Below are 15,841 nucleotides of genomic sequence, written 5' to 3'. Positions count from 1 at the left end.
AAGGGCTCACTTTGAAAGAGAGGAGGTTTAGATTAGGTATTAGGAAAGAATTCTTTACTGCGAGGGTGGTGAGGCCCTGGCACAGGTTGGGCAGAGAAGCTGTGGCTGCCCCATCCCTGGAAGCGTCCAAGTCCAGACTGGACGGGGCTTGGAGCGACCTGGGCCAGGGGAAGGTGTCCCTGCCCACGGTACGGAGGTGGAACGAGATGCGCTTTAAGGTCCGTTCCAACCCTAACCATTCTATGATTGCACGAATATGGTCCCTCCAAGTGAGGCCCCGCGGCGTCCGAGGGTAGCATCCGCCGCACCGCGGCCCGGCCGAGCCCCAAGGCGGGTCCGCAGTGCCCCGGGCCGGGCTCGGCTCGGCACTTGGCCCCCTCACAGAGCCTGTCCAGCTCCACCGGCCCGGCCCGGCCCGGCCCGGCGCCATCTTGTGCCCGCGGCTGCCCGGGCGGGCTGTGCCGGGCCCCGGCCCCTCTCGCCGCGGTACTCACGGGCAGGGCGCGGCGGGCCCGCCGCGGCAGCAGCAGGCGGAGGACCAGCAGCCCCGCAGCGCCCACCGCCAGCAACAGCCCCGCCGCGTTCCTCATGGCCGCAGCCTATCGCCGCCGCCGGCCCGGCCCTGCCCCCGGCCCGCCCCCCGCCGCGCCCGCACCGCGGCCCCGGCCCAGCCTCATTCAAACGGCGGCAGCGCCCGGCATCGCCGGCTGCAGGTAACGCGGGGGGGCGGGCAGGGTCGGGTCGCGGGAGCCCCCATGGGGCCGTGATGGAGCCCTGGCAGTGCCCTGGCAGCGTCCTGGCAGCCGGTCCGCGCGGTGACCTTGCCCACATCTCCCCTGCGCCGTTCCCGCCCGCAGGGCCTCGGGAGCGCCTTCGGGGCCGCGGCAGCCGCGCCCGCGGAGGGGCCGGGCCGGCGGGACCCGCGGGGACCCCGGGCCTCGCTCCCTCCCTGCACATCTCCTCGCAAAAATACGCGGGGCCCTACTGAGCTGCAAAATTTGATCAGCCCCCCAGGATTTCTGGCGATCACCCGAGCCAGCGTGTCCGCCTGAGCGCGCACCGCCCTCCCTGCCCAGCTCTGTGTCTCCATCTCTGTGTCCCCCGCCCTGTGTGCGCGGCGGCTCCGCGGGGTGTAAGCCCGGGCCTGGCTGCGGTAATTCCGCGCTGTTAGCCCGGGCCTGGCTCCCGCAGCTGCCTGCGGCGGCGGCCCAGCCTTCGTCAGGGATGCAAACAAGCGTTGCAATTAGGTACCATTTCTCAGCCTCAGTAGAGGAGGCTGTGCATTAAGCTGGGGAGATTTTTTTTTCGTGTGCCATGGATCAGTTTTATCCAAGATAAATGGGATTGAAATTGACTTTCCATAACTAAGTCTTGTTCTTGAGCTGTTTTCACCCTGTAATGAGTTTAATGGTGGTTCTTTGTGCCTAGTCCAGCGTCACCAGCTACTTAATTACAAAGAAATGTTTTTTTAACAGTGTGGCTCTGCTAGCTGTAAAACCCAAGATTGCTTTGGAAGTATAACATCACTTGTGACTTGAAGTTACATTTTAGTTTAAAATTATTTCATACAGCTCAGTTGAAATAATACATTCCATTTAAGTATCTTTATTTTTACCTATTTCAGAGGATACAGTTAAAGTTTCATTAAAGAAGTAAGAGAAACTGACATTTTGTTTAGGTGTCTCCCTGCTTGGCAGTTTACTAATAAAGCTTTTCCTTATTTGAAAGTGTCTTGAAGCAAATGAAGGTTGAGGTTGAGGTTTATCTCAATGTGAGGAACTTCAAGGGGAAAAGATGAGTTCCTTTGGACTTTTTTTCTTGTTGAAATACATGGAGTCAACATGTCTTACAAAATAATTGAGCAACTAAAACAGAGGTGCTATCTGTTGTTGCAGAGCTAAAGAAGAGCAGTCTTGCTGGATAGAGTGTGTTAATTGAAAGCATGTTGGCTACCAAGCTGTCCCGGCCTCTCCTAAACTTGTCAGTGAAAGCCTTGAATTTCAAGGACCCTGGGAATAGCTTTAGGTAAGTAACTTGGTGGAACCAAAGGTGTGACATCTTGAGTAAAGCACACATCAAAGACTCATTTTATTTCAGTAGGACAGTTTATTTACAGAGCTACAAGGTAATTGAGGTTGGAAGGGACCTCTGAAGGTCATGTGGTCCAACCCCCTTGCTCAAGCAGGGCCTCCTTGAGCTGTTTGCCCAGAACTGTGTCCAGGTGACTCTTGAGTGTCTCCAAGGATGAATATGCCACAACCTGCCCAAGCAACTTGTACCCCATGGTCAGTCACTGATATGAGCAGAGAGGAAATGGACTCTATATGCAAGGAGAGTTTAGCAACATGTTTGTTTGCTTTGTTTTGTTTTCACACTGCAGTCAAAAAGGTGTGAAGTAGAGCATTCCTTCAGTGTCCAGCAAGGGTTTATTCTTGAATATCAGCAAGTAGGCCTTGCTGCAGTGCAAGAAACTGACATATGTTTTTGTGACTTCATTAAAGAGGCAATGAATCACATTAAATGAGAAAGTTGAGAGGGGAGGTTTTGGTGAGAAATGGAGGTGGGCTAATTAAACTGGGTTTTTTGAATATGAACAGAAAATTGCCCATATAATACTTACTTCTAGTTCTGAAAAACACCCCACTGTTTATATTGCTGTATGATTGGAACCCTGCTGCTGCAAATTCAGAGGAAGTTCAGTGATTTCTCTGCCTTCGCTTTAGAGCAGGCTTCCCAAACAACAGTGTGTGTACCACTAATTGTACATAAGCCATTTAAAAGTGGCTTATGGCCTGTTAAACAAGAACTGCCACCTCCAGTGTTGTTCTACTGCTCTTGATAGGGGTGTCCAGCACCATCGCAGTCGAGGGTGGCTCTGGTAACAGGGTGTAGTAGATAGCTAAGCTGGTAGAGATTTCCTGTGCAAACAGACATAGGCCTTTTATCTCTTATTTACTCCACACACACCAAAGCTCACTAGCAGGAATCTGCTGTGGCCTTAAAAATGTGAATGTTAATGTTTTATTAACTTGAGAAAAGAAAAGAATTTTCAGCATTTTTTCTTCCTTCTTCTGTTTTGCTTATTGTGTATTTGTGCTTTGTGCGTCTTGTATTCAGGGCAAAAATGTGTTGCATTTGCAAGTCCCCACAAGCTGCTAAACCTGAAATGGAAATCCAGCTGTTCATCTGAAAGGCAGTGCTGTCACTATATCAGTGTCTTAATGCATCGAGGCAGGATTTATATACTTGACTCTTCAAGCTCCCTTTTTTGGTGGAACTGAGCAAAAGCCAATGCATGGTTACAGGCACAGATTCAATCCGAGGACCATCTGAGCATTCTAAAAGTCTCAGTTGTGGTCTCTAGAACTCAGTCATGCAGAATGACCAAAATGGCTCATGGTACGTTAGTGTACAGTGTGGGGTCTTCATGTCTTGCTTCTGCTGATGGCATTCCTGCTGATGGTGTTCCTGTTGATGACATTCCTGCTGATCAGCAGCCAACATCCACTTTTTGCCCTTCAAGTCAAGGTAGGCAGAATGTCAATAAATATAGTAGTTACTCTCTACAGGTTATTGTGAATTCAGTTCAGCTAATCAGTGCTCCTCAGTGAAATAACAAGACCAGCCATGCCACAAAAACCAACTTCATGCAACTGAAAGAAATGTTATGAACAGTTTTGGGCACATTAAGACACACCAAGAAGCTTATTGTTGAGGTAAAAGTTGCAATCCAGGATTGCAGGTCAGTGGTGTTAACATACACTTTGCCTGGAAACTGACCTTTGCAGCAATTAAATTGGCTGTAGCTATTTCAAGAGCTGATTTGGCTTGTGACACTCTAAGTTAGAAAAAGGACTAACTGTTGCAGAAAGGTGAGTGGACACCATTGCCTGAATATAAATGAGTGCCTTTCCCATCAGAGTCAAGGCTTCTGCCTTCACAGATTCTTGTTCTAGCCTTGTTTTCTCAAGATACAGCTCAGGGGCCAGAGCTGTACAGAGTAGCACAGGTCATGCTGGGAGCACCCGTGATGTCTGAGCTGGAGATAATTGTGAATGATTATGCAAATTCACTTAGGAGACAGAAAAGCAACCTAAAAGATAAGTCTAAGGGAAGGCCGGAAGGCTCCAGGAGGACAGTGTCAGTGCCTGAAGTAAAAATGAAACAGCTGATAAAGTCCAGAGATCTGGCTGGCAAGGACAGAGCTTGGAGTGACTCTAGTGTGTTGTCCAGGTCCAGTTTTGATGAATCATGGCAAGACCTAAGACAGAATGATGCTACTGGTAGCATAGCTTTTCTAAATAGAATCTCACTCCCTGGAAGGCATTGTTGCTTTGCTGTGGTCTGTCTTTCTGAACGTGTTTTATCTTCCTGGGAGTCAGACATACTGTGCGGAGGAGCTTCAGTTCTGCATGGCAGGTATTGCTCAAAGACTTAGTGTCTCTTAGCTTAAACAGTTGCAAAGAGGGGATATAAAATCTATGAGTATCTAACGGGTAGACAGTGCAAAAGAACTGTTGTCCAGGATGACAGAAGGGTGGAGCTGTGTGTAAAAGCAGTGAGACAGACCCAAGCAAATTCAACCTCAGGCAGGGTATCAGAGGCGAAACCACAGCAGAATGTTTTCATCAGACAAATGAAAAGCTTCCCATATACCAACTTTGTGCAACCCTTAAGTGAGAGTGTTGTTGCTGTTGAAAATGCAAACACTGCACTGCCCATTTGTGGGTGGAAGCAACTCTGTGCCTTCAGACCAGGAGCTATTTTAGAATTCTTCATAATACCCAGACGGCTTCTGAAGCTGGAAATAGCATCAAGGTCTTTGAAGAAACAAATGTTTCATACTGTAGGAAACACACAGGCTCAGACTAAGGAGAATTGGATTCTGTCTTCTCAAATGACAGTCTTCATCATGTATGTAGGCAGTACTACATTCCTTTTCATGTGTGTGTTCCAGCAGCAGGATAAGGACAAGATATTCCCTGCCTGATTGTTCTGTTGTTTTGGGGTTTTCTAACAGGCCTGTGCAGAGATTTTCCTTCCCTGCCTTGTCCCCACGTGGCAGCCGCTCATATGCGAATGATGTTGATCAGGTGAGTGTGAGTTTGACTTCCAGGATCTTGTTCTGCTGAGCTGAGCTTTTAAAATCCCTGAAGCCTGGTGACCAGATTCATCTTTCTGTTTTGCCGGAGAAGACTCCAAGCTGGACCTCTCCAACATACTCCGCATTCTTTCCTATCACAGAGCTTCCATTGACGTTGCATGGTACACGCTGTTAAGGATGGAAATAAACAATCATACGAGAGGTTTTTTTCTATTTTTGGAACTCACTCAGCAGATGAAATCTTCCACCTTAGAGTGGAGGGAATTTGCATGACAAGTTCTTAATAAAATGCTCTTTGTGGGATGTGGTTGTCTAAAGAGACCTAAATAAATCCTCATCACTCGATCTGGAGAGTGGCCCTCTTTAACAGCCCTCTCCCTGAAGTTGCTGACTTGCCAGGAACAGTGCCAGGCAAAAGGAAGGGGAATGTTTTGCCCTCTTGCCTGTCTCATGTCACTGAAGTCGCACTGTGGCAGGGCTAGAGCATGCACAGTGTGCTCAATAACTCTGGAAGAGAGTCTCAGAGGAACTCAGATATGATCCTTGCTGAGCTTCCAGTGTGACCCTGATTGGTCCTTGTTTATGCTGGGAAAAGCCAAATGTATAGTTTGTTAAAAGAGATGAGTTGGACTGAATTTCAGGTAATTAGTACCTAATTGCACCCACAATAGCACTTTGTTGGATGTGCATATGTTGATATTGGACTGTCTGATACATTATGCAATTTTTAGCATGTCACTTAACTGCTGCCTGGTTTTGGGTTTGAAGAAGGAGTTTGGAGAAGGAAGGAGGTATACTTCTATTTAAATTGTAAGTTGGAATAATAAGAAGGCCAAAAACCCCAACCAAACAAAAGACTGATGACCAACTGGTCTTAATTTCAAATATTAACCCCACTTGATTCTGCTCAGTTTTTAAAAGCCAGCACCAGAGGGTTTATGTGCAACAGAGAGAAAGATGAGTGAGCAGTCAGTAAGATTAGCCTATATTCTTTCTTCAGTCTAACTGTTTTCTCTATGCCCTATGGCCTGCATGGCACAGAAGAATGGAATCCTGCGTGCTTTAAACATACAGAAACAATTCCTGATGAAGGGAAAACACGTCTTGGGAACCGTTTGGTATATTTTCAGGTTTCAAGAGGGATATGAACTGCCAGGTAATGGTGGTTTGCTTGATCTGTTTGCCTTGAGAGCCAGAGGTATTGAACTCCTCTTTGTGTAGGGAGGACAGTGATCCTGCCTCACTGGAGTGAACTCGGTATGAAACCTTTGTTTCTTGTCTTCAGGAGGCACTGGGTGGCAGTAGCTGGCAATGAGTGTAGAGAACATCTGTGGAACAGGCTGCTCCTGGCCAATAACATGATTTGTTCTGTGAACTGCAAATCACTGATTTCAAATAATTCTGATGCATTTTATTCTGTTTTGTTTTGCAGATTGGCAGCAGAGCTGTGCTTATAACAGGCTGTGACTCAGGATTTGGATTTGCCTTGGCCAAGCACCTGCATAGCAAAGGCTTCATTATTTATGCTGGCTGCCTGCAAAAGGTAAGGAAAACAAAAACTGTGTTCTTCACCTGTGTTGTGTTCACCAACACGTAGCAAATCCAGTCTTCTCTCTCATCTCTGCACAGTTTTCTCCTTAGAAGAGGGCGGGTGGTTGGTGGCCCAGAGGGAAAGACATGCTTATCCATAAGCAAATTTGGGGGTCAGGTTGAGTCTGGACCTTTGGCCCTGCTCTCAGACCATACATGTATATCCAGGGTCTATTTTGTTTAATTGTGATGTACACAAAACCATCAGTGATTTTATGGCATGTGGTATGAACATATTTTTCTATATTCATGAGTACAGCCATGCTTTGGTGTGTATTGAGGGTCTCCTGAAATCATTGTGTAGGTGACAGAGTCCCACTAGTGCAAGTGAGAGTGGAATCAGGCCACAAACAGCTTAGTGATGCAGCCTTGATACGCCCTACAGGAATGCCCAGTCAGAGATCCCTGGTCATGGAAAACAGAGCAGAGTTTTAGCCTCTCTCTCCTTATAAAGCACTGCACTTTGTTTTAGCTGCATGGCCATTTCCCAACAGAAACAAACTTGCTGCTCAGGATATCCTGGGGTGGGGTCAGTTATTTTGATCTAATCTTTTAGTTCACTCATCAGTATAAATGTATCTTGAATAGTGATATCATTTAAAGAGAAATTGCCAGGTTTCTTTGATGTTATCAGTAATTTTTCTACTGTTAATTTTTTCCATTATTACTAAGTTTTGCTTAAAATAGTAGTTTATTTGTGTTGCATTTTTTCAAAAGAGAAGCGTTTGTCTCGAAAGCTCTGTGCCTTGTAGTGTCTCAGCGTTGGGTCCAGGATTTCTTTGTTAACTGGGCTCCCTCTAGAGGCGTCACAGAACAAGACACTTGTTAGACTGCTGCCTTTCAAGAGGGGTCCAGGGAAAGGGCAGATGAGTAATTTTTATGATAGATGTTTCTACTTAGCTTTTGTACCTGAAGATCAACATTAGAGAATATAAGAAGACTGCACACTTAGAAAACATCATTTAGAGTAATAGCCTGACGGGAGCCAAAAGTTTCAGAGTTGCAAAGTTACTTCTGGGTTTCACTTCCTCTGTCTGAGCTGCTGAAAGACCCAATTTTCAGGGGACCTGTCTAGCTAGCACTGAAACCTCCTTTCTGTTTTGGTGTCTTCAGTACTCATTCTACTGAATGCATGTTACTGGAAAATCTTGGCCTCTGACAATTTTAGCAGAAGCTGACATGCAGCAGAATGCCAGAAGTCTTTTAGACTTTGATCAATATTTACTTCCTCACAAAAAGTATCAGGAGACAGCTTTGCAATATCACTCTGTAATTAATATTGCTTCTTTAGCTGGACTCACATCCCATGTTTCAAAATCTCTGTGGCTGTGGCAAGACTGGTAACAGGAGCTGTCATCAGAAAAACACTGGAAAATGCCAGAGGTCCTTAGGTGACTGCTTGGCTTCCTATGTGTCTTCAGGCCATGAACTTACTGTAGTACAAAAACAACTCCAGGGGACGGAGCTGATTTCTCATTGTGCCACAGGTTTCACTAGCAAAATCATAAGCAGAATGTAATTATTGCTGGTGCTGATTTTAGTGGCAGAAAAAGTTAAGTGTGTTTTTAGATGCTAGATAGAAGTGGAGGTAGAAATACGAAGTATCATCTTTTGCTTGGGTATATTTGACCTAGCACTGACATAGAGGAAATGACTATGAAACTTCAGTGTTATTTTCATGGGTTTGTTTTTGTCAACACACCTGCACATCAGAAGCACACTGCAGCCTGGGGAACATCATGTCCTTAAGTGTGTGCAGTGCTGGCCCTTCATCAGGAAGGGTTTCCTAGAGCGATCAGATCCTGAGTACCTGTCTGAGACAAGCCCAAGGGTGGATCTGTGCTAAGTGTGCTATTTCACACACAGTTGCTTCCTCACATTTTCAGTGTTACATACTCATGTGAGACTTGTGCTGATGCTTCATTGCCAAAAGGCAGTGGTAGTTTGGATCCAATGAATGCTTGTGCTACAGCTGTCTTATTTTTAACTCTGGTTAATATGTGGAGAAACCAGCTGACATAAGATGAAGGTATTTTTCCATAATTATCTGTTACCAGTGGACATATGTGATGTGTTTCTGCTGTCAGGAGTGGTAGAGTCCCTCTTTGCTTTGCTTGTGTGCTCAGGCTTGTTGCAGCTTGCAGGGGAATGAGCAGGCAAAGGTTCTCTGAGCAGTCAGCTACTGCAGGGCTCATCAGGAGTGCTGAGAGCCACAGCGTGTTACAGACCACAGGACACACTGACAGAGATGCAAGTTGAAGCCTATGAGCACCAGAGAGAAACAGTGGAAGGAGAAAGACAAGGCAGCAGTGTGCTTTTTCAGTATGCAGGAGCTGGGCCCTCTTGCCATCGGGCAGTGTGCCCTGGGGCTGACAGCAGAGATGTACTGGTCTGCTGCTGTTGCGTGAGAGGGTCCTTTCACTGCTGTGTATTGGCACATAGATGGGGACATATGGCCATCCTTGTGTGGTATCTGAAGGGAACTCTTGCTCAAGGCGTGGATGGGCAGCCTGGGCTCGGACTGCAGAGAGCACCAGCTCATTGATAACACCCTGCTGGCAACAGAAGCACCTGTGGCTTGAGGTGTTTAGAGCAATCTGATGTCATTCCACAGTCAGGAAACAGCCTGCTATGGAGAACTGGCCTGCTCCAGGTCAGAGGGATAAAGCTGTCTATCCAAAACCCCTTATCTGTCAGGACTGAGAAGCACTCTGGTGCTTGCCTGATGATGCTTCCACAGTGAGTGACACTGCCTGAAGGGTTGAGCAGTGGGGGAGGAAAAGCTGAGTGGCCGTCAGATGATCCTGTGGGAAATGCTCCATGTCTAGCCTGTTAGTGGGAAGTAAAAGACTTCTACTGAGGGATGATATTGAGGGATGATATTGAAGAAGCTTCTTACAGTAAAAACAGGGGTGTTCCAAAACTCGATTATTTTCAGAGCTAGATCTCACCATCCTCTACAAAAGTGCTCTGGAGTGGTCACCACAGTCCAGGAGCTTATAACTATGGGAGCGATTCAGGTATAGTCCCAAACTCATTAATATCCCGTGTCTGTGTACTGGAAGCACCTCAGCCAGGCTTCACCACCATGAAGGGATGAGCTCTGGGCATGGCAGCAGTTGTTGCCAGCAGCATTTGGCCCGTGTGAAAGTGTCTCAGGAGCTGGCTGCAGTTCATTTGCTGGGCTCTGAGGGAATATGTGTATAGAGGGGGAAACTGTTGTTCTGAACGGAGGAAAAAGGAGTGGAAAAGGGAATGAGAAAAAATTCACAGGGGGAGGCAGAGAAGAAAGCAAGATGCTGGAAGAGATGCCGGGGGGAATAGGTACCAGTCAGGCTGGCCAGGCTGTTAGTGTCGCAGTCCTTTGGAGGCAGTAGTTGGGTTTTCAGGCAAGGGGAGCCATGTGTATAGATCAGCTGAAGGGACAGAGCAGTGGGCAGGCAGTCCCTCTTCTCAGTCACTCCCAGAGCTGGCAGTGTGACCAGGAAACAACATGCATATGCAGTTCCTTGCTGGCTATTTTATAGCAGACCCCCATCAGGAGAGTTGCTGTTGCCCTGTCAAGCCAAAGCGAGGACGGCACCACATTCCCACTGCTGCAGCAGTGGGACACAGCCTGACCTCAGGAGCTTGTACCAGGCAGGGGGTGCTTGCTGGGCGCCTTGCTGGGGCAGATCCAGCGCTGGCTGCTTTGTTAGTGGTTGAAGCAGTTTCTACCAGCTGACTTGATGCAGAGTTCATGGTCAGATAGAGACGCTTGAGGAATGGTGTTCTGCAGGACCAGCCCTGTCTCTTCCCTTTCCTCTTAGAGCTCCAGGACTGTCCTGATTATTGTCTGACTGCCCTGCACTCTCCTTTGTTTGATTTGATGGTTGCTATGCATTTGATACTCTGCTCAGGCTCTTTGGCCAGATTCAAACCAGCACTTTCTTCCCCTCTAGGACAAGGGAGAGGGTGGTTCCAAGGAACTGGATGACATGAAGAGTGATCGAATGAGAACTGTCCAGCTCAATGTCTGTGACAGCAAAGAAGTGGACCGAGCAGTGGAGCATGTGAATAGCAGCCTCGAGGACCCAGAGAAAGGTGAGTGCATGTCATGGGCTCTGAGGTCACAGGGGTGTCAGGAGCTCCCTCGGCTGGACTTTAAGGACATTGTCAGGGTGTATTTCAAAAACCGAGCACAAGATTGAAGAGCACAAATATTTGAGGAGCAGCAGTGCAGAGCAAATGGCCTGTTTGAATATTGGGCCACATCAGAAAGCAGCTTCCCACTTCAGACAGCATCTACAAAGGAAACTGCTTTGTTATCCACCAGCTCCTATGGGGGCATTAGCAGAAACCAGAGTGATGTTCTAGGCCCTGGGAACTGCAATTTATTGTGACTGCCTTTATGTAGTAAAACCTGTCCAGTGCCCAAAGGTTGGGGATTAACAATGAAAATGTCTCCTACACTCTTTCAAAAGGCAAAGGACATGGAGAGGTTTTCCAAATAATTTCCCATTATCAAACTGAATGTCATTACAGAGTTCACAGATTATTCTGAATTGGAAGGGACCCACAAGGATCATCAAGTCCAACTCTACAGTGAATGACCCATATAGGGATTGAATATGCAACCTTGGCTTTATTAGCACCACAGTTTAACCAGCTCAGCTAATCATTAATATCATTGCAGATACAATCATTTCAAGTTCAGGGAGTAGCTGTAACTGACTTTCTTAGTCTGCCTACTTCATTCTGCTGAGGTGATGACGACAAATTCTGCTCCAGTACTGTGAAAATCCCCATTGCTCATACATTTCTGAAACCTTTCTATCCTTTGGTGAAGTACATTTTTGCTTTAAAGAACTTCCACATTCAACACAAGGTTCTTTAAAAGCAGAACAACCAGCAATGTGTAATTTTGGATTTTGCATAAACCTATTTCTTTTGCTTTACTTTACGTTTAATCTTTATGTATGTATCCTCTATATAAATTAAGTTTTCTAGGCCTGTATTCTCAAGCATAGGCCAGGATAAAGTTGCCTTTTCTGGGCTGCTTCTGAAGACACAGATCTGGACAGTCAGTCAAGAGATAACAGTGACTTTTTCTAAACAGCAGACAGAAGCCTTTCTCGGACCTTTCTCAGTATGTTTCCTGCACAATTAGAATATTATATGAAGTGAGCTTATTTTATTCAAAATTCCTTTTCAACTTTTCTTTTTATTGCCAAATGAGTAGGTAGCTTCACTTGTTGCCATCTTGGTTGCAGCAGAATAAAAAGCAGAGGCCATGGCATGCATGCCCACCCATGCCTTCATCCTCCTTCTTGGCACTGCAGACGTTCTAGTTCTTATGGTGACAGGAGGGATTTTATTTTGAAAGAATTACTCTGGTTTCTTACACGATTTTTCCTATTCTTATTATTTGCATTTAGAGATTATTGTTTTGCCTCTTTTAAAAGATCATGATGGATAAAAAGAGAGAGGCAAGGAAACAGCGTAGACAAGGCTGAAAATTTTGTTTGCTGGCTCAGAACTGTGTAAGGGAAGCCTCACTCACAGTACTTTGTGGCTGCAGTGTTGGGCGGTACAGGCAGATCCTGATTGTGGTTATATTTGTTCAGGAGACTTAAGTGTGCTCTGGACTGTCTTCTACCTGGTTTCCATCATTACAAGTCATAATGAAAAGCTTTGTTCTGTGGTTCAATAATCTATCAGCAAGGCTTTTACCAAGCTGCTCTCATTAGTCTAACAGAGGTGCTGGATTTTGTCTTGTAGGGCTCTGGGGTCTGGTTAACAATGCTGGGATCTCCACATTTGGGGAAGTCGAGTTCACCAGCATGGACACCTACATGGAGGTGGCTGAAGTGAACCTGTGGGGGACCGTGAGAACAACCAAGGCTTTCCTCCCACTCATCCGGAGGTCAAAGGGTGAGTGATCCCCTCCTGACTGGCTCTCCCTGTAGCAGGTCCCTCATCCTGCCACATCTTGCTGTGTTAGAGGCCAAAAGGTCTCTTGCACTTCTCTCTGCCTTATTGGCCAGCTCCCTGCCTTTACAGACAGAACGTGGCCCCCAGCATACACAGGGACGGCCTAACCTCTCTGAGTTACACAGCAAGGCAGCAGGTCTAAAAACCAGTTATTTCTCGTTCCCATCTGTGCTGCCTTCTTCTGCAACATCCCACACAAGGTCTAATCCATAATACCTTCTTTTACCTTGTCAGAAGCTGCAGCTCATCATAATGTGATAAATTCCAGTTCCTGCTATGTAAAAACCAGCTGTGCCAGCGCTGGCAGGGTGGGCAGCACCAGTGTAAAAAGCTTCTTGCAGGGAAGGTGTTGGTTCTGCACTGTTACTCTGGGAGTCTGTAACGTAGGAAAGATGGCATTTGTACAGCAAAGGCACACAGACCTGGAGCTTGCATGGATCTCCTCATAAAGTGGCAAAAGCTTTCCCGTACTAGGGACAACTACTTGACTAAATGAGAATATTTTTCACTCTTGAGGCATCAACAGGCATTAACAACACTGTCCTGTACTGCAGGCTGGGGCTGGATGTGACCTGGGCAGCATTTCTTCTACTGTGGAAGAGTATGAACTTCTGTGGTCAGTTTGTCTTTCTGACACAACTTAGCAGTGAGCACTGTTAGAAAGTGCAGAGAGCTGCAGCCTCTGCCTAGACTACAGCATCCACATTCTCCTTCCAGCACTCTCCCCAGCCAAAATGGATGGCTTCTAGAAAGGAGAAAGGCCCCAGCTCTGTGCCTGGAGCCGTAATCCAGCTGTCACACAGAAAAGGGTGCAGTGGGACTTAAACTGCTCTGCGTGTTTGTGATACAGGAGTAATCCTTTTCCTTGTAAGGAGCAGACACTATGAGCAACCATTGGGCTTCTGGAATTTGTGCCTTTAATTTGCAAATAAGCAAGCTCAGAGGATTTCCTTGCTCCTACTTCCTCTTGTCTGGGCTCAGTCTGAATTGCTGCTGAGCAATCCTGTTTCCCACCATGCAGGCTCTGTCCAGCCTCTTCTGTGTTCCCCACAGCACTGAGTTTTGTGTGTCACCATGTGTTCCCTCGGGTGTAATGAGCCATGGAGCACAAGCAATGGGCTTGTTCTTCTGGCTGAAGGCTGTTCCATAGGACAGCACTGCTCAGGTAGAGCCATGAGCAGCTCTGCCAGGTAGCCCTCGTGGCTGTGCAGTGGCTGAGCGGATGGATGCACCTTCAGGAATCTGTTGGGTGGTGTGTGCCGGGTATCTGCCCTGGATCAGGTCCCGCAGCTCAGCTGTGCTCTGCCTGGCCTCTGCCTAGGTCGTGTGGTGAACATCAGCAGCATGATGGGTCGGATGGGCAGCCCTGCCCGGTCTCCGTACTGCATCACCAAGTTTGGCGTGGAAGCCTTCTCTGACTGCCTGCGGTATGAGATGCAGCCCCAGGGGGTGATGGTCAGCATCGTGGAGCCGGGCAACTTCATCGCTGCCACCAACCTGTACAGCCCTGAGCGGATCAAAGCCATCGCCGACAAAATGTGGGACGAGCTCCCGGAGATCGTGCGCAAAGACTACGGCAGGAAGTACTTTGATGAGCAGGTCAGCAAGATGGAGACGTACTGCAACAGCGGCTCCACGGACACCTCGCCCGTCATCGAGAGCGTCGCTCACGCCCTCACCTCCACCACCCCCTACACCCGCTACCACCCCATGGATTACTACTGGTGGCTGCGCATGCAGATCATGACACACATGCCTGCTGCCATCTCAGATCGGCTCTATGTCTACTGAGGCCTCACACTCATAAGCTACCCAGGTGGGAAATTTGTTTTAAAGAGAGCTTTGTACACACCCCTCATTAGTCCTTTTTAAATTTTTCTAACCTCATTTCAGAGTACTGTATTTTAGCTCTAAAGGGTTCATTTAAATATCTGACATAACCTAAAGGGCAGTAGTTTGCAGGAGATGCTTCATAGGCAGGAATATGTTATGTTTGTGCAGGGACAATGATTCTTCGCTATTTATTTCATGTAATCCATTCTTTTTTCACCTCAAATATGAAGTTATAATGGTTATATAAAATGCAATTGCTCTAAAGTGTTTTCAGAATAATTTCAGCTAATGGCCAAACACAATCTTCACAATTCCTGCCTAGGGTGCAGCCTTCACACCATAAAAGAGTCCCTCCATGCTGTAATGACAAACCACTGCTTCCTCATGACAAAGAATGTCCAACTGACTTTTCAGACCTGGTGACAGTAGCCCAAGGCGTAGCAGAGACTTCTTTAATTTGAGGATCAGAACTTGAAATGTTCAAGGTGCTGATACTGAGCAACTGACCCCGTCCCTTTCTCTCTTAGAATTATTCTGATGAAACATTGGAGAAAAGGAACAAGTCTGCTTTTCTTGCATGCTTTCTTGCAAAGGAGTTAAATGATCCAGGGACTCAATCCTGCAGATCTTCCCCGCAGGAGTTTCTTACTGATATGAGCATTCCCGTGAGTGTGAGCAGCTTTACGCACAGGACTGCAGGTGTCAGGGTTGGCCTGCAGTAACATTTCCCTTCAGCAGTAACTGAACATCCACTCCAGAGTTAGCCTGGAGAAGTTTCACTCAAGCTCCTGTAACTTGTGAGGATCACTGTGGAGCAGAGGGAAGCAGAGAGGAATATAGTCACATCAATGAATGCCCTTCTTACCAGTGACCTCAGAGTTACACTGAAGTATTTGCACATCGCCTTGCACAGAACGGCCTTAACCCCAACCAGGGCCTCTGGGCACTACTGCAGTGCAGGTGATGATAACAATAATAACTTCCACTGAAGGAGTCATTGGGCTGAAATACATCTAACATGACATAAATCTATCATAACGTCCATAACAAAAAAGTTAACTTTAGAAGCAGTTTCATTTCCATGATGGTTGTTTACAAGTCTGAGAAACATTTGTTTTGTACTTTAAGAAAAGAAAAGGAAAAAAAAAAGAAACAAAGAAGAGCCTTCCAGGAGGAATGCAGAAAGAGTAAATTTTTTTAAGCTTGAAAGGCAAAAATAAAAAGTAATTAAAATAACCATTGGTAGTGACATATATAGTGACATGATCAAACTCCTTTGGCTTAATAAATGTGTACATGATTGGTAACAAAATTCAGAGGCCTCCTCTCTTTCTTTTTTAA

General features: G+C 46.7%; 2 protein-coding genes across 3 annotated transcripts in view; one reads left to right on the top strand and one right to left on the bottom strand.

The window, feature by feature from the left end:
• The window catches only part of LOC139677176 (D-beta-hydroxybutyrate dehydrogenase, mitochondrial-like), a 17,534-nt gene extending 16,881 nt beyond the window's left edge, over positions 1-653 (bottom strand). Inside the window, exon 1 of one of the 2 annotated variants that reach the window (XM_071566902.1) lies at positions 495-653. In XM_071566902.1, the coding sequence (XP_071423003.1) occupies positions 495-590 (96 nt within the window). In that variant the 5' untranslated portion in view covers positions 591-653. The remainder of the gene's footprint in view (positions 1-494) is intronic. The other variant, XM_071566901.1, reaches the window with a different exon arrangement.
• Positions 604-15,841, top strand: BDH1 (3-hydroxybutyrate dehydrogenase 1). Its single transcript, XM_071566899.1, has 7 exons — positions 604-713; positions 1,896-2,025; positions 5,021-5,093; positions 6,537-6,647; positions 10,636-10,777; positions 12,455-12,607; positions 13,989-15,841. The coding sequence occupies exons 2-7, from the start codon at positions 1,943-1,945 to the stop codon at positions 14,456-14,458; spliced, it is 1,032 nt and encodes a 343-aa protein (XP_071423000.1). The 5' UTR covers positions 604-713; positions 1,896-1,942; the 3' UTR covers positions 14,459-15,841.

Source organism: Pithys albifrons, chromosome 11, assembly GCF_047495875.1.
Source record: "Pithys albifrons albifrons isolate INPA30051 chromosome 11, PitAlb_v1, whole genome shotgun sequence".
In the NCBI taxonomy this organism is placed as follows: domain Eukaryota; kingdom Metazoa; phylum Chordata; class Aves; order Passeriformes; family Thamnophilidae; genus Pithys; species Pithys albifrons.
This window is presented reverse-complemented; position numbering and strand designations above follow the sequence as displayed.